The sequence below is a fragment of the Lissotriton helveticus genome, chromosome 8, assembly GCF_964261635.1.
Source record: "Lissotriton helveticus chromosome 8, aLisHel1.1, whole genome shotgun sequence".
In the NCBI taxonomy this organism is placed as follows: domain Eukaryota; kingdom Metazoa; phylum Chordata; class Amphibia; order Caudata; family Salamandridae; genus Lissotriton; species Lissotriton helveticus.
The window spans coordinates 278,030,171-278,055,107 of record NC_136069.1 but is presented as its reverse complement, the minus strand read 5'-3'; the positions used below and the strand labels follow the sequence as shown (position 1 = coordinate 278,055,107).

General features: G+C 42.9%; 1 protein-coding gene across 1 annotated transcript in view; it reads left to right on the top strand.

Annotated features, from left to right (window-relative positions):
* CWF19L2 (CWF19 like cell cycle control factor 2) overlaps window positions 1–24,937 on the top strand; it is a 1,282,529-nt gene that overhangs the window by 177,780 nt on the left and 1,079,812 nt on the right. The window contains exon 2 of the mRNA XM_078657031.1: window positions 112–222. Within this exon, the coding sequence (XP_078513157.1) occupies window positions 112–222 (111 nt within the window). The remainder of the gene's footprint in view (window positions 1–111; window positions 223–24,937) is intronic.

Below are 24,937 nucleotides of genomic sequence, written 5' to 3'. Positions count from 1 at the left end.
TCGCACAACTGTTGTATTCCAATTACCAAAAATCTGTAGAACGTCTGTATTGGTATTTGCTTGAGATGTCCTGTAATATTGAAATGTCTACTTCTTATTTCTCCACCGTAGGCAAAAGATGCTTTTGAAAAGCAAGAAAAACTGAAAGAACAGAAGCGATTGAGAGGTGAGGATACGTGGATGCTCACTGATGTGAACGAACGCCTGGACCAATTGGCGCAGGTGAGTAAACGTATATCCATATAGTTTGTTCTTACATGTAAAAAGTAATCTTTACATGTTTGCTGTCCCTTAACCCCTCTCACCACATTCTTTTCGAAAAATGTGAAGCACGAAAATGAAAGTATAGCTGCAAATTTAGTTTATCAACAATTACTTTCAGCAAAAAGAGATCTTTGCTACCAAGGAAATTGTGACACTCTACTAACACACCGCCAGTCCCCCATACCTTCAAGAACACAGAAGGGACAAGAAGAAGCTGAGACATTGAACCTCCAACCAGCTTGCCTCTCAGGACGTCTGTCCATAGCAGTCTCTTTGAGAAACTGTCTGACACTAGATGCAGAAGTCATCCTCCCAGACCTGTCGCCCTCCCTGTGCAACCTGATTAGGGAAGCACAGGAGTGGGCATTGGTCTACCTGACGCACCTACAGGGCACTCATTAATTTCCATTAGTACCTGTGGTTTTTCTCAGGACTCAGTCTGCTATTAGCCCTCCCTTGAATTCCGGACTAGTTCATCGCGGCACGTCCTAGGGAAGTTAGTTCGGGAATTGCCAAAGCCCATTTAACACACATCTCATTTCTTCTTTGAGATATGAGCTGAAAACTAATAAGTTGTCTCCGACTGCTCTGTTTCCATTGTTGATTCTGCTCCCACTTAATCCAGTGCAGTGCCTGTTTTCCCTGCTATTGCTCCGAAGGGCCAGTATCAATCACCAGTTGACCAATCTCAGCCTGCACTGGAGATAATAGTCCAGTTGCCAGTCCCTGATTGGCTAGTAGTGGAGACCATGAATACCTGCATCCAGTGAGGCTCTACTGTGTAGTCATGGCTGAGGTCTTGGAGGCACTGCCCATCAGATCCCAGGCACCCCTGCTGGAGGATCAATGGCATTTTAGTTCTGGTTGAGGCACGGTCATTTTGTCCCACGTCTTCATATGCACTCACAAGATCTGTAGGAAGCAATTCTCTGTCATCACAAGGGGGAGGGAGCACACTGCCTCTCATCCCAGCACAGCACAGTAACCTTGAAATAAATGTACTGCATTTACCGGAATGCTATGGGCTGTGATGCAGCGCGGCTCCTCAACAACCCTCAAATCTCATCCCACCAAACCCAGGAGCAACTTACTTACTTCAGTGGAAAAGAAGGCAAGCTGCTGGATAGCGGGGTACCTCATTAACCTAGACTCTAAATTCTATGCATTATATACATATATGTACATATCAAATTTTCTCAGCGGACATAAGGAAATAACAAAAAGGTACTCCGCTATAATTCCAATATTTTAATTTGTCATGACTTTTATTCTAAATAAAAACAGACTCAAGTTTATATTTTACAGAAGTTTTTCTAGATTCATTAGGAAAGGAAAAATAGCATATTCTTTAGACAAACACAAATTTTAAGCATTTATTAAATACATTCAAGAAATTAAAAATTAGAAAGCATATTACTAATCTGCCACAGGAAGATGACAGAACTGCATAGGTCAGGTTCACAAGCTGACTGTCTTTCTAACGTCTGTCTCCCTCCCGACATAGATCTCTGCATTTGATCTCTTTGCCCCATCAAAATTAAAAGTCCAAAAATAATTCAAAGTCTTTTTGCACCATAAAATTGTTCAGACCGACAGCATGTCGTGGTGCGAAATAAAATCCACAGACCCAACTTTTTCTCTCTTACGCACAAGCTCTTTTATACCCTTTTCACTAACTATCTAACCCAAAATTAAAACTTTTAGGCTCCGCACTCATTTCTCATTGGTCCATTAGAGGGGTGGTGAGGATCACCTCATGTCCTTCTTGTCCAAACCAGTTCTCTATTTTTGTCCTCTCATTTCCAATACTTTCTCATGACTAAATTGTTCATGTTTGCAATTGTCGTTCAGTCCTTGTATCTTTTATTTATAATAAGGTAACAACGTCTTCCTTTCCCAGGCTTTTAAATGCAAGCATCCTTTGGCACATCTCCGGGTCATAGGCCAAGCCGACCTTGATATCTCTCGCTCCGAGCACAGGCCATTCACTCATGTCTAGCATACTCCACATGTGTGGGGGCCATCTTTCCTGGAGTCAATTTCACTGTTTCGTTTAAACAGCCATTTTCAAACTAGGCAGCACGGGCCTCAATGGGAACTAATATGAAAACAAACCCAACAGACCTTTTTTTTTTTTTATTCTTTTTATTGAATTTTCAGACAATTAAATACCAGTAACATTTCGGACCTTTACACTACTGCATTCGTCATCCAAGTATTTTAAATGCAAAATAACAGAGACTCGTACAGTTTACATCTAGCGTATATGGAGCAGATACAACAATCACGGATAATACAATTAGACAGTTGGATGTGCATTCAAGTTGTTCTTTAGATATTGCAAATAGTCTTTAGGGCGGGATCGAGTTGGTAGCTCTTTTCATATATGTGTAATGTATGACGACAGTAAGCCATGTCACAGATCCATTGTGTGGGGGTTGGGTGCAGTCTTGCTCTTCTAGCATAAGGAGACCTGTCGTTTAGCAAGCAGGAGCGCCACCATACAGAATTTGCGCTTCATATCCTGTACATTCCCCATTATCCCCAGCAAACAGGTGCGAATATTGCACACAATATCAGTCCCCATCATTTCTGCCAACAATGAGGTGACCGCCACCCAGTAATCCTGTGCCATATCAATACCGCAACGTTTACAGCTTGCTTCTGGCCGGAGGCCATATTTTTGCAGTTTCACAGGTGTGTAGTATGTTTGATGTAAATATTTAAAATGGAGGATTCTTAGGTTACCGTTGGGTGTTAACATTGGGGTTAGGGGACAAGCAGTTTGCCATTCCACCTCGGTGAGTGGGACATCGAGTACTGCATTCCATCTCTCCCGTGCCTTGTCTGTCGTGTTCCCAATTTTGTTCTGCGCTGTAGTGTATAATTGTGAAACTAAATGCGTTGTGTTCGGTGAGGATAAAATGAGTTGTAAAGTATCTAGTTGTGGTGGTTCAGCAGGGAAGCTGGGGTATAACTTCTTGATTGCCCCCTGGAGCCTATGGTAGGTGAAGCGGAACAGTAGTGTCTGGTTTTTAATATATGATAGATCTTGAGCCGTTTTGAACATCCCGTTGTTATAGAGGTCCCCCATTTTGTCTATTCCTACTTGGTGCAGCAAGTTCATACCAACCTCTTCATTTGTAACGGAGAGCTCAGGGTGGTGACTTAGTGACAGGGCTGGGGCATACAGGGGTAATTTATTCGCTAGTTGACCTAGTTTATGCCATGCCTTGTTGGTGGTGTCAATTGTGTTGATGTCTTTGGCATGTAGTGGAGGTCGGTGATGCGTTATAATGGCCGTTAAAGGTGTGGGCAAGGCATCCCCTTCTTCTACTGCTGTGTGCGGTAGGTACGGGATCGGATAATACCAGTATGTAGCATATTGTGCCTGATAATAAAGGAGAAAGTAAGGCAAACACAACCCTCCTCTGGAGTACGAGAAAAGTTAAGGTTCTCAGTTCAACACTTGCCTGCTTACCTGCCCAGATCAACTTGAGCACTACGGATGTTATTTGTTTGAATACCTCTCTGGATGGGGGGGGGGGTCGGGATATTGTTAAAAATATAAAGGAGTTTAGGGAGAATGACTATTTTAACAATGGCAATTCGATCTGCGATTGATAGTGGTAATTGTATCCAGCGACTAACCTTATCATCCAATGAAGACCGCACTCTTCCATAATTAGTTTGGATAACAATTTCAGGATCTCTGTTATACCAGACACCCAAGTATTTTATGGGGTCTGTTTGCCATTCTAGGGGGAATTCTCTGGCAGGTGGTAAGGTGGTGCCTGTCAGGGGAATTATAGAGGATTTCGACCAATTGATTTGGAGCCCGGAGTGTCTCTCAAATCTAATGTATTCTCGTAGCAATGGGGCTAAGTTTTGCTCGGGGACACGCACATATAGCAACATATCATCCGCGTATAGCAAGATATGTACCGGTCTACTCGGGAATTGCAAGGCGGATGGCTGATGATTCTGTCGGACTTTGCATGCTAGCGGCTCATGGGCAAAGGGCAAACAACAAAGGGGACAGAGGGCATCCTTGCCTTGTCCCCCGCGCTATATTTATTGGGTCAGAGACATATCCATTTATTCAAATTTTAGCTATTGGTCGCGTGTACAGTAGTTCTACCCATTGAATGAACATGGGAGGGAAGCCCATCCTTTTAAGTACCGTTATTAGATATGACCATTCAATGGAATCAAAAGCCTTTGCGGCATCCAACTTGACCGCTACTGCTTTAGTACTAGGTATCAAATAATGGGAGAGGGTGAATATTGTCCGGGTATTATGCGTGGTAGCTCTGGATGGTATGACACCTGATTGATCCGGAAGGACCAAGTTAGTCATAAGGGGTTGCAGCCTATTCGCAAGTAGTTTGGCTAAAATTTTGGAATCAACGTTGATTAACGATAAAGGCCTGTACGAGTCACAATGCTCAGGGTCTTTGGCAGGTTTCAGGAGGGCTACCACCACTGCTTTCCGTAATGTTGGCGGGAGTACTGATTTCTCAAAGACATCTTTGTACATCTCGACTAGATGTGGGGCAAGCAGTTCAGCATAGGTTTTGTAGAACTCACAGGTAAACCCATCTGGGCCCGGGGCTTTGCCATTTGGTAACGATTTGATGATCTCTGTGATTTCTTCTACCGTGATAGGGTGCGCCAGATCGGCCCTTTGCGCGTCCGAAAGCCAGGCAATGGCCACATCTTCCAAATACTCCAAAACTTCCGCTGATGACGCTGTGGGGTGTCATTCGTACAGCGCGCCATAGGTGTGTGCGAACCCTTGCAGAATACCAGGTGTATCTGCGCGGATGGAGCCGTCCTCAGTCCGTATTTGCAACGCTGTTTGGGAGCTGTGGCCTTCGCATATTTTAGACGCTAGTACTTTGCCCGGTCTACCTCCCTCACCAAAAGCTCTAGCTGCGGGACGTTTGTGAATATATTTCAGTTCATCAGTGGTGAAAGATTGGTATTCATTTAAGACTTGCCTCAGTTCCCCCAGTATGGACTGGTTTTGTGTGCATTCGTATTGCCTTTCAAGTGACTTCAGACGTGTTTCACAGCGTGACAGTTGTTCTCGGATATCTATCAGTATCCCTGCATTAGTGCTTATACACACTCCTCTTAAGGTAGCTTTAAAGGCCTCCCAAAGAAGAAATGGATCTTGTGTGGAGGGTGCATTCAGTTGAAAGTAGTCTGTGATAGCCCTGGCTATGGTATCCGCATACACCGAATCAATAAGTGCCTTGGTGTTGAATCTCCAGCTATATGGGGGTGGCGTATAATGAGGTATTTGAATGGATAGTAGTATAGGATTATGGTCTGAAAGTGTTTTTGGCATATGTTTGATCTCCGTGGTCCAGAGCAGAGTTTTGTCTGAGCCAATCCAATAGTCAATGACCAACTGCCATGTACTGCCGATGTGTGTGTTGCCTCTCTGGATGCTGGATGTCTCACCCTCCAAATGTCGTGTAGGTGCATGTCGGCTATGACGTCCAGTACTTTAGCTCTTGCTTTTCTATGTGGCTCTATAGTGGGCCCCGATCGATCTAAATGATCATTTAGAGTAAGATTCAGATCTCCTCCCCAAATCAGTGCTCTATCTAGCTCGTCGTGCAAATGCTGCCAAACCTCGTGAAAGAAGTCAGGTGCGTCTATGTTGGGTCCATAGGTGTTAATGATTGCTACCCGCTGCCCTCGGAACTTCCCCGTCAGTATGATATATCTGCCTTGACTGTCCGCTATCAGGCGTTCCACTGTAAAGTTTGTGCCTTTTTCACCAAAATTGTGACTCCCCTTGAGTATGAAGAGTATGTTGAATGATGAATTGATTCGGCCCATCTTTTGCCTATGCTATTATGTGCAGAGGGATCTATGTGAGTTTCTTGTAATAGCGCGATGTCTACCTGCCATCTATCAAAACATGCAAATACTTGTCTAACTTTCTTTGGATTCGTAAATCCCCGTATGTTCCATGTAAGCAGATTCATGTGTACCCTTCCCGTTGTGTTGTGAGATCTAACCGTCATGAGCATTTGAATAACCGCCATGTAAAATCGTGCTTGTCGCGTCCTCCCCCGTGTTGGAAGTGGAATGTGTTAGTGCAAGAAGCTCGACTTTGTAAAAGTTTACAAGTTGGACTTCAGCAATGTATCTTAAGTGGTCTGGTCCTCAGAACTTAGCTAACCCCCAATTCGAACTCCCCCCACCCACTTCAGCAACCCAATCTTGCCAAAGCCATACCCCAATTAGAACATCTTTCAAACCCATGAACAGTATGGGGATCACCCATGTGGAGGTCCGCCTAGGGTACACAACACCATCCAAATTAATGGATGTGGACATACCTTAATTATTAATGCAGACTTAATCATCTTGAACATTGTGATCAGTAGTTACAGCATCACATGCAGTATAAACATTATCATTAGCAATTCCTTCATTTGATAGTTGCAGAGCATGCAACACCTTACATGTGCTATAATATCACTGTCTCTTATCGTAAGCATTAAGGAATTATGAACTGGGTGCCGTGAGGAGCATGGAGACTTTGCTGCAACCAATACGCCCATTATCATGCTGTTCACAGTCCCTCCTGTTCAGCAGATACAAGTAAAATGAGACCTTAAGCATATTCAAAGTTCCTGGGTCACAAATGCCCTCTGTTAAGTGCGCTGGGTGGTTAACTTAAAGCCCGTAGTTTATTGGTATTGGGTCTTAACTGTTTCTCGGGCCTCCAGCCATGCCCACTTTGCATTGATCTATAGTGTTCTACATAGCGATGAACGCGCGCACTTACCACCCATGAATTATCTAGTGTTCAGCCAGTGCGAAATGTTTAAATCCGTTACCTCAAGAATCCATTTTATATCCTCCAGCATAGTGCAGTCGGATATTGTGTGGAGGTCCATTCAGGTCAGCTGATTAGTCGGGTCCTGCTGTTGAGTTGCACGTTTCTGGTCCTTGCTCTTTCCAACAATTCTTTTGATGAAGTCTTGGGCCGCCTTGGGATTGGAGAGTATGGTTGGTTTACCTTCCCAGGTGACCTTCAGACGTGCTGGGTATAACATGGCGTATTCCACCTGCATGTTTCTCAGCTTCATCTTAACATTAGCGAACTCCTTACGGGCCTGTTGTACAGCCATAGTATAGTACGGGTAAAATTCCAGTTGATTTCCTTGATAAGTGACCTGTTTTTTGTCCCGCGCCATCCTTAGTCTGCTGTCACGGTCCCGATAGTTTAAAACTTGAGCCACTATTGGTCTAGGGGGAGCACCCAGTGGAGGTCGCGGCGGCAGCGACCTGTGCACTCGCTCGACTATGAAAAGCGGAGATAGTTGTTCCACTCCAAAAGTCGTTCGACATAGCTCCTCCACATAGGTCTCCATGCGGCCCGTGTTTGTTGTTTCCGGGACACCCGTTATTCCGGCGCGATCTGCCCTCCAAATCCTCCGCCTTGGCCTTGATCACCTCCAACACCTTTTCCATTCCTCCACATTTGCTAGCAGTGGTGTGCGCCTCATCTTCAACCGCCGATATACGGGTTTCAGCAGCATCTAGGCGCTCCCCTTGTTTGTCTAATTTTGCCGCCATATTGTCCACGCGGCATGTAAGATGGTCGAGCGTTCCGTTTAGGTCCTGCAAGTTGGATTGCATCACCTTTAGAATAGCTTCCCTGCTGCTTTCCGTGGCTATGTTCCCGTCTGTTTCTGTATCGGAATGCGTCGCATTTCCGTGTACCGTCCTGCGCAATTCAAAGGTCAGTTTTGGCTGTTGTTTGTCTGGCTTCCCCATCTTAGGTAGGTGATTCGGCGTCTTAAGACTCAGATCTGTCCGCAGCACTCTATGGTGGAGCAGGCCCTTTAGAGCAGATCAGTGCCAGCACAGTCAATCGCCCGTTATCTTCCCCCGGTTTCACCCTTTTCTCCGCCTTTTGTTATAGATCAGTGTTGTGGGAGGGTGGTGGCGCAGAACCATTCAGTTGACGCAGGTAACTATTGAGAGAGGAGGCGCTCCACTCCAGTTTGAAAATGTCCGTGTCCGGAGACTGAATAAAGGCTGTTTTAACAGAAGTTTTCATGCAGCACGTGCTCTCACCATTCTCCACCAAAGCTCTACAACCCAGGGATGTTGTCTCAGGGAATCCCCATTGACAATGCGATAAATGTTGGCGCAGGATTCTTATTTCAGCTTTCCGCGTGGCATAGACTGGCACGTTTTAGCATTTCACACAAAATGGCTTGCTCCCGGAGTTTTCCCAGAACGTTCTCACCAATCCCCGTGTCACGTTCCACTTTCTATCCAGTCAACTCACCGGGCACTTAATGTATATAGTCCTGCATTTGTCATTTCCCTTGCGGCATTCAGATGAACCTGGTAGTTACGGAGTCTTCAGGCCATCTAACGTGAAATCAGTGACCATTAAATACTTTCGGGCTCTCACCGTGCACACAATACACTGCTGGCGGAGGACACAGGCCCGTCTGTCCTCCCGGTGCTGGCGCCACCCCCACGGTCCTCGTTTCGGTGCCTCCCGTGGTGCAATCACACAATTCGCGCCTGTCAGCCCTCGCTTCTATTGAACTCCGTGGTGTGGTCAGAGCAAATGAGGCGACGACAGTAGAAATGCCAGTTGAGGAGCTCTCCTACCTGATGCGGCGGTCTTCCCCGCAACCCTCCACGGAGGCCGCTATGTTAGTGCATCGGCGGCACCGTGGACAGAAGCGCCCAGAATAGCGCACCGCAGGTCCGAAAGTCCACAGTCTACCTCACCGCCGAGTGCAATCGCGGGCCTTCTTAGCTCCGATTACGGGATTTCATGTGCTTCACTCTCCTACGCGGCAGCACTTAACTCTCCGAACCATTCCTCAGTCGTCTCTCGGGCGCCATTTTGTGGAGCGCCGGCCGCCGTGCTATGTAGATGCAACTTGTCTTTAAGTCCACATTCCGGCCATCAAAGTACATGCGCTTCGCTCCCCATCTTCCAGCCACATTCCAAAGCTTATTTCTGCACGTTTACAGCAACATGCTGTCTGTTATGAGGGCAAAAACACGCCGGGCCGACGTCTGTCCGGCGGAGCTGTCGCTTCAGGCAGCCATTCCGCAGTGCGCCCTCTAGCGCCCCCCCAATCCAACAGACGTTAGATATAGAATTTTTAACCCTTCTGTTTACCTCCCACCATTCTAATTTTCCCTGTTAGTAGTTACCTAGCAAAAGCACACGAATATGCGTCGTTTACTTACCATCTGCATTCTTTTTGCCACAAAACTTCTAACATAAGCACAAATGCACACGTTTTCTTTGATTATATCTACAAAATCACAGCTCTATATTAATATGACTTTTGATTTATTAGCAAATTAATTTTTAGCAGGATACCAATTAGTTTTCCCACGTGTGGTATCTTATTCTATGTGCCCTTGGTTGATTAGTTTTCATGCTTCACACAATTAATAAATGTTAGTTGTGAGAGAATAATTTTACAAGGGGCACCCAAAAAGTTTTGTCTTTCCCCTGCTCCATCAACTCCCCCCTTTGGTGATTTTATCACCACCAATCACTCCAACTGAATTTCTTTAAAAACATGTTATAGGTTCTTTTAATTTGTTTTAGCTAAAACGTTAGTATTTTTTACACTTTGTCTTTTTGTATCTTTATACATTTTCTCTTTAAGTTCTTTCAACTCTATTTCTCCCATTTCACGTTCTTTCCTTATTTTGATTTTCTCCTTTATCAATTTTTCATTTTTCCTTTTTGTAACACATTTACACACTAATCTTAGTATCAGTACTATAAAAATTACTATTGTTAAGGGAATTAACACTTTCCCTACTATTGAACTACCTATTTCTGCAAACCACTTCTTTACAGCAGAAAAACTCTTACCAAATTTCTCTACAACACCATCAACCTCTAGTGGAGAAATTTCTTTATTTAATTCAGTAATATTCTTAATATACCTTTGAATGTTCTGACTTTTGTCAGGTATACAAGTACAACAGTTTTGCACTTTTAAAACTGCACAAACTCCTCCTTCTTTTGCCAATAAAATGTCAAGAGCAAGTCGATTTTGCATCACCATAGCTCTCATAGCAACCATTTCAGTATTTACCATTAAAAATCCTCCAGCAGTATTTGTTGACAATCGGATCTACTATCGTTGATAATTTCTGAATTTTATTTGCATCAAATAATATACCCACTGCTGGTATCAATGCTCCAAAAATGTCCCCTATTATTTCTAAAAAACTTTCCCTTCTTCTAAGTGTTAATGATTTACCTATCTGTTAAATTCCGTTAGTTCCCCTGTCTACATGAAATATTTTTGGAAAGACCTGACCTACATAGCACGTCCCATACCAATGATCTGGTAACCTATAATAAGCTTTGTTCCCACATATAAAGTAAATTCCAGGAAAAACAGGATAATTTCCACCTTTAAATCCTCACCCCCCCTCTGATTATGTGTGGGTCTTTACATTCACTCGCACCTACGAAATAATTGTTATACATTGTATTATCTCTACGAATACTCAATTTCCCTGGTTGTGGCGTATCTATACCTATTGCTACATTAACATTATTTTTATTAAGGTTTTTGTCTTCAAAATTCCACATTGTTGATTTTGATTTACTTTCAGTTGCTTATCTTTGATATCTAATTCTCCTCTCCTCAACCATATCCAGGAATACCTTTTCTTCCTTGCGCAATCTACATGTTAAATTATATTTAAAAGCATACTCTGAAGTCATTTCTTTTGTTTCCAGAAAATATTCACCAAAAACCTGACTCATTTTCATTTTGTTCAATCCATGTGTTATCGACAGAGTTGCAAAAGTGTCATCTGAATCGGAATAATAATATTCTAATTGACCTGTTTTGTAAAATAAACTAGCTAATAACTACAAGTTATACCATGAGTCAAAGGAAGGTGATGATATATTACTCCCTCTGATACAGATGCTGGTAACTGCATGCAGACATAGCAGTCACGGATATCCATGGTTTCAACATACTCGTATAACAACCTAGTAAAAACATCCTTTGAAAAATTATGAATTGATCTATCTCTATGTAATTCAGTGTTATCCACAAGTTTCACATCATTCTTTAAATCATGTATCTTAACACTTTTACTGTTATTTTGTTCTCCATGTTCAAAACTCGATCTAAAGGGAATCACTATTGCTAAAATAAGCCAAATAAGCATTAATAAACCTGTAAAGATCAACCACATTCTACACCATTTGTGAAAAATAGCACATTTAGATCTTCTAATATAAATTTCAGACATTTTTTTTTCTTTCACTCAAATAAATGTCTTATAATCTTTTTCTTTATAATGTCTCTTTTACCTCTTGCACATGAAAAATGTGTCCTCAAAAATCCTTCTTTTTGGCTGTCACTTTCCTTTTTATTTTGGCGATTTTCTTTGATTTTTCATCCTTTAATTTCCAGTTCAAACACAATTTGTCTCTAATCACCTTTTCACTCACCAAAATTATCTTGGCTCTCTTGACTACTTTCAACTTCCTCTATATCAGGCAAAGCAATATATGTCCATTCAGGTGATTTATATTTCAGATTTGGTCTACTCACTCTTTTTGGCCTTTGCACAATTTTTTTGTTTTCTTTTATTTGATCCTTTTGACTCGTTATTTCATTTACTTGTTCCTCTTGATTTCTATTTCTATTTATCAATTTGAATTTCAGTCCTTTTATTTCTTTAGGCCAATTATCTCCTTTTCTTGGCTTTTTTATTTCCGGCTCTATAATTCCATGTTCAATTCCCCAAGCTCTTTTTCTGGGACTTTTTCGTTGAGTTGTTTCTCCTTCACTGTCATCAGACTCTGTTTCAGACCTTACTTCACTTCCTTTTATTTTGAACTTTATGATTTCCAGTTCATCAACTGAATCTGGGTTTTCTTTTGTTAATTCAGTTATTTTACAAGGAACTTCTCCATGGCTGGTACTTGGAATTTAATCCTCATCGTGAGTTATTTCCTTTTCACCAGTTTCGAGATTTACGTTTCTGTTCTCAGAATTCTCTGTTTGATCTTCAGAGTTACCACTTTTACCAGTTTTACTTTGCTCTTTTTCAGTATCCAAACTGGTATTGGGTCCTTCCAGATGTCAACTTACAAGTTGATCTTCAAGATCTGGAATTTCAGTTATCTCATTCTCTGTTTCAGATGCTGAACTTGTGTCTGATATCTCCAGATTTCGACTTAAAGGTTGAGCTTCCGGATCTGGAGTTTGGTCTTTTTCACCTTCAGTGTCAGAGTCTGAACTAGTATTTGCCTCTTCCAGATGTTGATTTTCAGGTTCTGGTACTCGAATGGTGTGGCTCGCATGAACCCACCTTTTCACACCTGCATACTTCACTGCGGTGGTGCTGACCAGAATTACCTGCCGCGGTTTATCCCAGTGTGGAACTAGACCGTTTCTCCTTCTGTGCACCTTTATCCGAACCCAGTCTCCAGGACTCAGGTCATGAGCTGGATGGTTTTCCTTAGTACTCGCATCAATTCCAACCTGGTGAAACACAGAAGTCACCACATGAGAAAAACCCTTGCAGTAATCCAGTATGATATCATCATTTATAGTTAGGAGTTTGTCGACAGGTACAAATGCTTGTCTCATTACTCGTCCCATCAGTATCGCATGAGGACTCAAACCTGTTTTTCTGTCTGGTATGCTTCTTAAGGTCATTAGAACAAGTGGCAAAGCATCAGGCCATTTTAGTCCGGTGGCCAAAGACATTTTTCCCTGTCTGGTTTTGATTGTTCCATTTACTTGTTCAACTACCCCAGAAGCCTCTGGTCTGTAAGCACAATGCAATTTCTGCCGAATGTCCAGTGCTTCACATATCAACTGTATAAGTTCATTTTGGAAATGACTTCCTCTGTCTGTTTCAATTATCACTGGAAAACCAAGTCTAGGAATGACTTCCCTGTCGCATTGTCTGCACATAGAATCACCTTTTCATATCTGGTCAAACGACTGTTTCTCATATACTGCGTCTTGGTCCTAGTGAGGAGGATCTCAACTGAATGTGGCACATATACCTATACTGGGTACCCCCTCACTATACCTTCACTCTGTTCCAAACTCACACTTGTAGCAGCAACAGCGTTCAGGCATCCAGGCAACGCTCTGGGGACTGGATCCAAAACAGCTGAAAAGTATGCAATCTGTCTTCTCATTCTTCCATGCCTCTGAATCAGAACTGATAAGGCACACCCATCTCTTTCACGGCAATACAATTCAAAATATTTTTCGTAATCAGGCATGCCTATCGCTGGTGCTTCACATAAGCTAGTTTTCAATTGCTCAGATGCTTTCATCTCTTTTTCATTTAGCACCATAGGGTCTTTACATCTCCTTTTGTTAAGCACTGTAAGGGTTTTGCAATTAATGAGACTGCACTTATCCACTGTCTGCAATAACCAACCATTCCCAGAAACATTCTCACTTGCTTCTGTGTCTTTGGAGGGTTAATTCCTCTGATAATCGTGATTCTTTCTGAGGTCACTTTTCTCGTCCCTTTTCCAATCTTATGACCTAGATATTGTACTTCTTGTTAACAGAACTGTAATTTTGATGGAGACACTTTATGTCCTCCTTCTGCCAAATGATTCAGTAATGCAATAGTGTCAGAAATGCAAGCTTCTTAGGTTCTTGATGCCACTAATAGGTCATCAACATATTGAACCAAAACAGATTTTTCAGGCATTTTTAGATTTTCCAATGATTTCTTCAATATCTGATTAAAAATGGAAGGACTTTCAGTATACCCTTGAGGAATTCGGCACCATGCCAAAATACGCTCACCAAACCTGAACGCAAACATTGGCTGGCTTTCAGGATGTAATGGAACTGTAAAGGATGCATTACACAAATCAATGACTGTGTACCATTCGGCATCATGTGAAATTTGATATAATATCACAGCCGGATTTGGTACTATTGGACAACATGGCACAAAAATTTAATTCACCTTTCTCAAATCCTGTACTATCCTAAAAGTTCCATTTGGCTTTTTCAGTCCCATTATTGGTGAATTACATGGGCTACTCATTTCTTTCAGGATTCCTTGCTCAATCATTTTATTAATTACTGGGGTTACTCCTTCAATTATTTCTGGCGTTAATTTATGCTGTGGGGTATTTGGGTTAATAGCTCCTTCTTTTACAGTAATTTTTACAGGACTCACTCCTTTCATTAGACCTATCTCTTCTCCAGTAAAATCCCACACTTCTTCTTTGACTGTTTCTTTTAATTCAATTGGAATCTTTTCCTTGTCAAGCACAGGAAACGTTTCACTCTTCTCTGAATCTATTATTGACATTGTCATTTTATACAGAATATCATCATCTGCTGTCTGAAAAGCAATGCCATCTGGTGAACAGTAAATGGCACAGTTCATTTAGCTAAGTATGTCGCGTCCAAGCAAGTTAACAGGACTCCTGTCACATACTACAAAGCGATGCATTTCTTTAAAATTTCCAATTTCCACCTCCACGGGTTGTGTGAGAAGGGTTTTGATCTGCCTCTTCGTCACGCCTACAACTTGGATATGCTCACCTGAGAGGAAGGTTTTGAATTTTCTACTGATCTAACTGTAGAACGGGTAGCACCTGTGTCCACTAGGAAAGTAATATTTATACCATTCACTTTTCCATTCACAAAAGGACCAGACTGATCTACCTCCAGAGTTGCGCCAAGCACGCACTCCACTTCCTCTCCTAGACACCGTCAATAACTCTCATCGGACTCATTTCCATCCAATCTCAACCAAAACTGCGGAATAGCAGCCGCACGCGACAGTCGTCTTACCTGCTCTCCTCCGTAGAATCCGGTCTCTGCACTGTATTTCTGAAGATTGACCCTCTGTGGGAGAGGTGGTAATGGCACCTGACTCTGTTGAGTAACTACCTGTTGCTGTGGCAGTGATTGTTGATTTACCTCATTCTGCACCTGTGAATTCAATGATTTTTTTTCAGGATTAATCTGTGGGGGTAACTTACATTCGTTTCTCCAATGCCCAATCTTGCTGCAATTATGACATGTCCATTTCTTTTTAGCTTCATCTATATTAATTTGTCCTTTCCCTTTATTCATACTACCTTTCATTTTTGCTTGACTCACTTCATCATTTTTATTATTTCATTGCGCTTCCTGTTTTTCTGCAACTTTCACTTGTGCCCACATGGCCTTTTCTTTAAGCTTTCACTGTTAAGCGATGATTTCATCACTACAATACTTTGCGTACCTCAATACATCGTCCACTGAATTGGATTGCTAACACATCGTGTGGTGCTTTATCATGTCACCTATTTCAGGTCTCAAACTAAACACAAACCTATATACACAATGACTAATATCCTTCTCACTCAAATGTTCATATCCACTATATTGTTTAAAAACTAGAAGCAATCTTTCATAATAAGCATGTACAGATGCTTTAGGTTCTTGAGTAGTGCTATCAATTTTTACCCAATCTGTTTCTTTAGGAGGAATTTTATTTAAAAAAAATGTTATTACTTGATCATATTTCCTCATTACCTCCAGACCTGGAGCACGTGTTTTAGCATCTCTTGGATATTCTTCTTTTGGCCAATCAATTGTAATTTTACATTCTGTCCACAAATCTGCAGGTACAACTATATCAAACAATCCATCTAATTCTTCCCTCAACACCTTTGAAACCTATCTACTTGTCTATACCATTCTACAGGGTTTTCTCGTAATCTTGGGAAATCATTTGTGAATGATAATATATCCTGTCTAGTCCATGGTACATGTACATAACCTCCTCCTTGTATTTCTCTTATAGGATATTCGGTTACTACTGGTTCTTTTTCTTTAACAGGGAAGGCTAAGGATGTTTTTATCATTGGCCTCTTCCTTTTTCTTTAACCACCTGCTTCTCCATCTGTCTACATCTACCCATTTCCGCAGTAATACAATAAAATATTTTGTCTGGGTTAATCTTCCTATCGTATTCAAATTATCTATATCTTTCTCAGTAAAATCTACTCTGTAGGGTTTCTGTAATAATTTTATTTTTGCAAATTCTATCCCTAATTCATTCGCTGTTTCTTCTAGTTTATCATGTAGATTTTTAGCTCTCCAAGTTATACTTTTACACATGAACATCAGTTCGTCATCCTGATATGTTTTTAATCTTTCAGTTCCAATAGTTCCAATAATCAGTTCTTCCATACCTATTTTTAATATAACCACATCCAAAAGTTTAGGTTCCATAGCTTTCTTTTGTAAGGTTTTAACCCAATCATTCAATTCTTCTGCTGTTGGTCCTATTGGAGTTTTTGTCAAATCTACTCTATCTATACTTTTCTCTGGAGTTTGTTGCCGATTCTGCTCCCATAGGAATTCTATATATTGGATTTTGATTCATAGTTAAATCAGGTGGTGTCATTCTAATTGTATTCTTTGCTTAATTCAAGTCAGGATAAATCTTTTCTTTTACTTTTTGCAAACTTGCTTTTAAAGGATGGTTAACGACGGCTCATTTATTCTCTGATTTTAAAAAACTGGTATTACAGGACCTATAGTTACTGGTACAGTTACAGCTTCTATATTTCTTGTTAATTTTTTGATTTTCTCGGCTAATTCATTTGTTGTCTCACTATTTCAGAAGTATACTAGGTTTTTCAATTTGTATAATCTCTTGTTTTTCCGGGGTACTTCTTACTTCAGAATATCGTTTTGGGGTTTCTGTCAATCCAATCTCCATTGGCGGTGCATTTGGTGTCACCACTGCGGATGTTGGCTGGTATGGAGGGGGTCTTCTATTTATAATATCCTCCAGCACCTCGTCCTCTGTGTCACTAATTCCACAACCACCCTTTTCTGGTAATGCTTTTTTTCTCCTCGGTACACTTTCTTCCTACAGTCTCATCTACTGTTCGCATTGGATACATTCCATCCCACATATCAACATTTCTCCATCTTCTCATTCTACTCTCATGAGTTGTTCCCCATAATCCTCTCGGACTACATCGGCTTTCTTTTGCATCTCTGAATCTCTCTTTCTCTTTCATACATCTCATCTTCCCATTCTATCAATGCTTCAAATTGTGTTGGCCTAGGTCTCGGTTCAAGTCTTACCATCTTTTCTCTCAAGTTTCGGAACACTGCTGCTCTAAATGAAAATGTTTCTGGTAATGCTAATACTCCATCGTTTTTGGCATACTTCATCCAATTTTCTAGCCAAATGCAAGTATGATAGCCGTATTTCGTCATCATGTATGATGCTGGCGTCTTCGGTGGAGGAAGCACTTTTCCCTCTCTGGTGACTATTTCCTTGTCCTTGTTAAATAGATTCTTAATTTTCTTGAACCATGAAGGTTTCTCCCTGTCTTGCTCATAATAATAATCCATTTTTCACCGATTTTCCTTTCAAAACAATCGTACACTACTTTTCAGCCTGTTCCGATATTCTGTCCTATCCCAGTGCGATTCACACTAACGCACCAATCAGAACAGTACACGTCACAATCACCCTGACCTATTCCAGTGCAATTCTTGTTAATGCACCAATCAGAATTGCAAATGTCACAGTCACGTGGACTTATCCCAGCTCCACTCAACCTGATGTCAGCTCTACTCCTGCTTCTCCTGACCCCTCCTTTACAATATCGGCACTTTATTTATATATTTTATGCAACTTAAATCGGTTAGTTACAACACAAAAACATTTCTATTGTCTATTTCACTAAAACCAAAGTGATAGTTTGTCCAAACTCACAAGTTTTCTATACCCTTTTCACTAACTATCTAACCCAAAATTGAAACTTTCAGGGTCCGCACTCATTTCTCATTGGTCCATTAGAGGGGTGGTGATGATCACCTCATGTCCTTCTTGTCCAAACCAGTTCTCAATTTTTGTCCTGTCATTTCCAATATTTTCTCATGACTAAATTGTTCACGTTTGCAATTGTCGTTCAGTCCTTGTATCTTTTATTCATAATAAGTTAACAACGTCTTCCTTTCTCAGGCTTTTAAATGCAAGCATCCTTTGGCACATCGGCCCGGTCACAGGCCAATCCGACCTTGACATCTCTCGCTCCGAGCACAGGCCATTCACTCATTTCTAGCATACTCAGCGCATGCGTGGGGGGCATCTTTCCCGGGGTCAATTTCACTGTTTTGTTTAAACAGCCATTTTCAAACTAGGCTGCACGGGCCTCAATGGGAACAAATATGAAAACAAACACAACAGATGTTCGATATAGAATTATTAACCCTTCTGTTTACCTCCCACCATTCTAATTTTCCCTGTTAGTAGTTACCTAGCAAAAGCACACGAATATGTGTAATTTACTTACCATCTGCATTCTTTTTGCCACAAAACTTCTAACATAAGCACAAATACACACATTTTATTTGATTATATCTACAATGTCACAGCTCTATATTAATGACTTTTGATTTATTAGCAAATTAATTTTTAGCAGAATAGCAATTAGTTTTCCCATGTGTGTTGTCTTATTCTATGTGCACTTGGTTGATTCTTTTTCATGCTTCACACAATTAATAAATGTTACAGTTATGAGAAAATGACTTTACAAGGGATACACAAAGTTTTTTGTCTTTCCCCTGCTCCATCAGCTGAATTGTACTGGGATGAGAGTCACTGTGCTCCCTTAAGCCAGCGTGCTGACAAGCTCACCTGGGATGCATATGGAGTGGTAATGTGACCTGTGAAGACTTGGACAACATTTCAGCATCCCCAGATCACTTTTCTCTGCTCGCTAGTACTCTGACGTGTGGTCAGAGGCCCAGGAGAAAGTCATCATCCTCCCCTCTCATGGGAAGAACTGGGTCCTCCATCAATATAAGCAAGTCACAGTTAACTGAATGCTTGATGTAAAAGAGATTCCTCTGACTTGGTGTTTTGTCAAATAGCTATTCGAAAGGGTTTTATTATTAAAAGGAACAGGAGTGGGGAAAGTGGACAGCCTTGTTTTGTGCCCTGTTTGATTTCAAATAGTTAGGACAACTTACTGTTAATCCTTACTTTTCCTTGAGGGTTTGCTTAAAGGGCCATAGTCGACTCTCGAGAAGTCCCAACCCACCCCCTCTAAAAATGTCCAAGATACCTTATTGTTAGACCGGTCAGCCTTTGGGTGGTCTTCATCAAGATGTTTTGCCATACTCCTCCTACTCCTGCTGAATTCGTTTTTGTTGGCTTTAGGACTTCGTGCACTTTGCTACTGCTAACCAGTTCTAAAATGCTTGTGTTCTCTCCTTTATACATGGTAAAATTGACTTTCACCCAATTGGCACATTTAATTTACTTGCAAGTCCATAGTAAAGTGGTATTGCAAATATCCTGGGCTTGGAAATTTAAATGCTGCTAGTGGGCCTCCAGCACACATTGTGCCACCCACTTAAGTAGCATTTTTAAACATGTGTCATGTAGGAAAGTGGGTTTTTGTTGCAGTACCCCCTCTGCCCCACTATATGACTGATTTCTGATGCACTTTGACTAAATTTGCACTGGGGTCCTGTTAACCAGGTCCCCAGTGCCTATGTTCGTGGCCAGAACTGTACCTTTGTGTCCCCTATTGCCACACCTCTGACCCACAAATAAGCCCCTTGTAAAATTTACCAGTGGTAGCAAGGGCATTGTGACCAGAAAGGGTCTCTAAGGGCTGCAGCATGTATTATGCCACCCTAAGAGATCCCTCACTGTACACATGCATACTGCCACTGCAGTCTACGTATTTTGGCGTAGCTAAAACTGAAGAACTGACATGGCACACATGACTGTGTGCCATGTCTACAAAACACTGCCTTTGGCATAAACAAGTCACCCCTCTAGCAGGCCTTACAGCCCTAAGGCAGGGTGCAGTATGCCATAGGTGAGGGCATAGCTGCTTGAGCACTATTGCCCTAAAATGTCTAAGTCCATTCTTAGTAATATCAAGAAAGGACTAGCTTAGTTGTGTTAACGCGACTCAAAGGGTACGTCTGTGGGCAAACCATTTGGTTTGGTCATGAAGCCCTCACCAACCAACCTAGTTGGTGGCATGCTTCATCATCGGGCCCACCACAGTGACACCGAATGTGTCCCGGGTGTGCTGCGACTCCAGATTACTGAGGAGCTGGTATGCTTACTGAGTGTGCAGTGAATAGTGGGTATCATCGTGATGTTAAAAGCTATGCAGGTGGTCCCAGTTCCCGAGGGTATAAGGATAATTTTAATTCCTGGGCCCCTGCTAGCAGATAAAAAGGCTTTCGGACGATGTGGAGTGTATTATGAGCTCCTACGTCCTGTGTGGTCTACATGTTTCAGCCAGGCCTTTTGTTAAAACTGGCTTTCCTCAGGACCAATGAGTATATGTGGGTGAAGAAAAAACTATATTAAGTGGTTTAGTGTGTGATAAAAAAGTGTCGCACTCGCTAAGGTGCTGTACGTGTTAGAGGGGGATTCCCTCTGCTTTAACTTGCTATTTGCTGTTAAAGCCTCCTGGGTCACCTGGCAGGGAGAGAAGACCGGTATTTTCGATCAGAGTGCTCCTGCGACCTATCGTCCTGCTCCGGTGTCCTGCTCCGGTGTCTCACTCGGGACACCGGAGCAGGACGATAGGTCGCAGGAGCACTCTGATCGAAAATACCGGTCTTCTCTCCCTGCCAGGTGACCCAGGAGGCTTTAACAGCAAATAGCAAATTAAAGCAGAGGGAATCCCCCTCTAACACGTACAGCACCTTAGCGAGTGCGACACTTTTTTATCACACACTAAACCACTTAATATAGTTTTTTCTTCACCCACATATACTCATTGGTCCTGAGGAAAGCCAGTTTTAACAAAAGGCCTGGCTGAAACATGTAGACCACACAGGACGTAGGAGCTCATAATACACTCCACATCGTCCGAAAGCCTTTTTATCTGCTAGCAGGGGCCCAGGAATTAAAATTATCCTTATACCCTCGGGAACTGGGACCACCTGCATAGCTTTTAACATCACGATCATACCCACTATTCAGTGCACACTCAGTAAGCATACCAGCTCCTCAGTAATCTGGAGTCGTAGCACACCCGGGACACATTCGGTGTCACTGTGGTGGGCCCGATGATGAAGCATGCCACCAACTAGGTTGGTGGGTGAGGGCTTCATGACCAAACCAAATGGTTTGCCCACAGACGTACCCTTTGAGTCGCGTTAACACAACTAAGCTAGTCCTTTCTTGATATTACTACATATAACCAGGGGATCCGGACTAGCTTACCTAGTCCTCTCTCTCCATTTTGATTTGCTAAGTCCATTCTTAGACATTGTTAGTGCAGTGAAGCCATATTGAGTACATGGGCTGGGAGTTTGTCATTACGAACTCCACAGCTCCACGATGGCTTGCTGAATGCTAGAAAGTTTGGTTCCAAACTTTTCAGCATAATAAACCCACACTGATGCCAGTGTTGGATTTATTATAAAATGCACTCAGAGGGCATCTTAGAGATGCCTCCTGAAAAACGCCCATCTCTCTAGTCTGTGGTCTGCCAGCCGCCACCACCAGACAGGTTTCAGACCTCTTTCTCTCGAGGGTCAGAAACAAAGCCTGCTCTGGGTGGAGGTGCTTCACACCTTCCCCTAGCAGGAACAGCAGCACTCGTCAGTGAGTCTCAAAGTCTCCTGCCTTTTGTGATGCTGACTTGGACCACTCGAAGTAGTTGTGATATTCCTTTCCCCCCGAGCGAGCCCCACTTTTGTCAGCAGGTCAGGCGTAAAAAATTGTAACCAGAGAAGGCGTGTTCACCTCAGCTGGGACCACTCCTGAGGTGTCCATAGCTGAGGTGAACCACTCTCTTCAAAAGCCTCCTTATTGCCATATTGACTTGGAGATTGTTAGCCAATAGGAACAGTGGACACACAAAGGGATGTAGTTACCTTAAGGGTCAGTATCCATTGGCTACTGCCTTGCAACCTCTGTAATGCCCTTAAATTGAGTACGTAGGGGCACCCCTGTACCTTGTTTTCTAGTTCCCCGGCGACCTAAAGAAGAAGAAGGACCGAAGAGCCATGAAGCAGTGAAGACTCCAGATGACCGCTGACTTGGCCCCAGCTCTCCTGGTCTGTCTGCAGCTTTGAGACCCTGCTCCAAGAAGAATACTCGTCCTGCAGGCCCAGCAACCTCTAAATCCCTCAGAGGACTTCCCTAAATACGAAGGACTCCAGAGGGCAGCGGCCAGTCCACAAAGAAACCAAAACAAGGATTCCTTTGCCCTTTTGAACTGCAAGTCCTGCTCACTCTGCACTCGACGCCCAGAGCTAGAGTCTGAGTGGCCCATCGTTCCAGTGAAGTCTCCCCAGCAATCCTTACCATGAACCCATCAGTGGCTGACCTCTCACGGACTCGATGAAGAAGCATGCAGCCTCAGCACAAAGGGTCCCCACGGCCGGCTCCCGACGTCTAAATGCACCTCTGCCCCCGACCTTAGGGAGACCAGCCGATGGTTCCCCGGCGTTCACCAACATCTCAACTTACCTGCCCAGTTATTGGTAACCTTCGACCAGCTTCTTGGTCCAAGCCTGCAGCCTCTTTGTGAAACCGTGTTCCCCCATTCATTTGCATTGGACGCCCGCTGTGGTCTTTGCAGTCTGTGCCCGGCAGCCCCTCTGCTGCTGGTGGTGTATGATTTGTGCTGCCTTGTGGGCCCCCTGTGCTTGTCTAATACCCCAGGGCCTGTGCCCTGAAACCACAGGTGCTTACCTGCAATCCGTGCCTCTCCAATCAAAACCTGTCTCCATAGACTAACATTGGGGGTTAAACACTAATTTTGACCTCTGCACCTGGCCGCCCCTGTGCCGCTGGTGTCTACTTGAACCTTGCTCTGTGTTGGTCCAAACGCTCGAAGACCGGGGTAGAAAGTTGTGTACTTACCTGTTAATGTGCATAACTGTTTTCCAACGGTAGGATTGCATTTTATTTCTTGTTATTTGCACTAAGTGTCTATTTTCTACATTGCTAAGTTACTGCCACTATTGATTGACAACACAGAGATTTCCAGTACTCCTGTAAAGTATTCCTATTACTATTTGCTACACATTCTTACGGTACCTCAAAGTATTGCTATTTTTAAACTGGTATTGACCTGTAACTGAGTAGTTGTTGGTTCTAAAATAAAAGTAACAAAGTAATATTTTATTATACAAACATTGAACTTGGAGTTAGTCATTGTGTGTGCCTCATTTCTTGACTGCACAACAAATGCTTAACTCGACCCTCTGATAAGCCTAACTGCTCGATCACACTAACACAAAAGAGAGTAAGGTATTATCTACTTTATCCTCTGTAAAGCCTTTGGGGGATCCACTGGACTGTGTGCATACTATACCTCATTTTGGTATAGTATATACAGATCCAGCTTCCTACGCATCAGGCCTGCCATTGTAGGCTGTGTGTGCAGTTTTAAACTGCCATTTCTACCTGGCATAATAAACCTAAGGCCTTTTTAATAGATATAAGTCACCCCTAGGGTAGGCCTTAAACAGCCCATAGGGCAGGGTGCAGTGTATTTATAAAATGTTGTACATGTACTTTTAAGTTTTACGTCCTGGTAGTGAAAAACTCCTAAATTCATTTTTCATCACTGTAAGGAAGGCTCACCTCGCCCATAGGATAACATTGGGTGCTGTTAATACATTTAATAAGCGATAACTTTCAATTGGTAGAAGGTGGGATTGTTGAGTTTGGTCATTAAAGAATTGTATTTTAAAACCTGCTTCATGCTTTTTGACTTGGAGTGTCTGATCCCGTTCTCGACATTGCGAACGGACTACTTCCCACTGGGTCCAGAGGATGAGTTTTCTCATGCACAGGTAGCGCACTGGGTAACCCGGCCGGCTAATGTGGCCCTCATGTCGAGGCCGCTGACGACCTTCGAGCGTTGGCTGATCTGTAAGAAGGACGATCGCAGCCTTATCTCAGAGCTCTATGCCATGATTATGTGCAGTCCCCGAAAGCAGCGTACGAAGGCGCAGGTAAGATGGAGACGGAATTAGGGCGCCCCTTATCGTCTAAGGAATGGGAACATGTGTTCTATCGGGCTCACCACACGACCTCGAATACTGCAGGCACTGAGTCGGCCTACAAAACAGCGACCTATTGGTACTACACCCCAGCGCGTGTGCAAGCTTGGGACAAAGCGAAGTCGGGCCTCTGCTGGAGAGGCTGTGGGATGTCTGGCACCCTGGTTCATCTCCTATGGCGGTGCCCTAAGTTGGAAAGCTACTGGGCAACAGTCCTTGACGAGCTTGATGCTGCTTTTCAGATTACACTGCCCCGCCAACCAGAATACACACTGCTAGGGCTTCCCCACCCTAAATCTTTTACCTTGCGCTCCCTGAGGGGCAAACAAATAGCTTTGGCTCTATTGGCGGCACAACAAGTACTCTTGGCACAATGGGGTTCCCCGGCATTGCCTGACGTGAGGGACTGGTTTCAGCGATTGTGGCATACCCTAGCTATGGAGCGCCTTTCCTTGAGTATTGATGGGAAAGGCTTTGAATACGCTGCTCTCTGTGTGCCAATCTTGCACTTATTATCTAAAGAATTGCGGGAAGTGACATGCCCCAAATACCTGCAGATTCTCCAACGTATTCCCTTGGAACCTGTTGGGGCC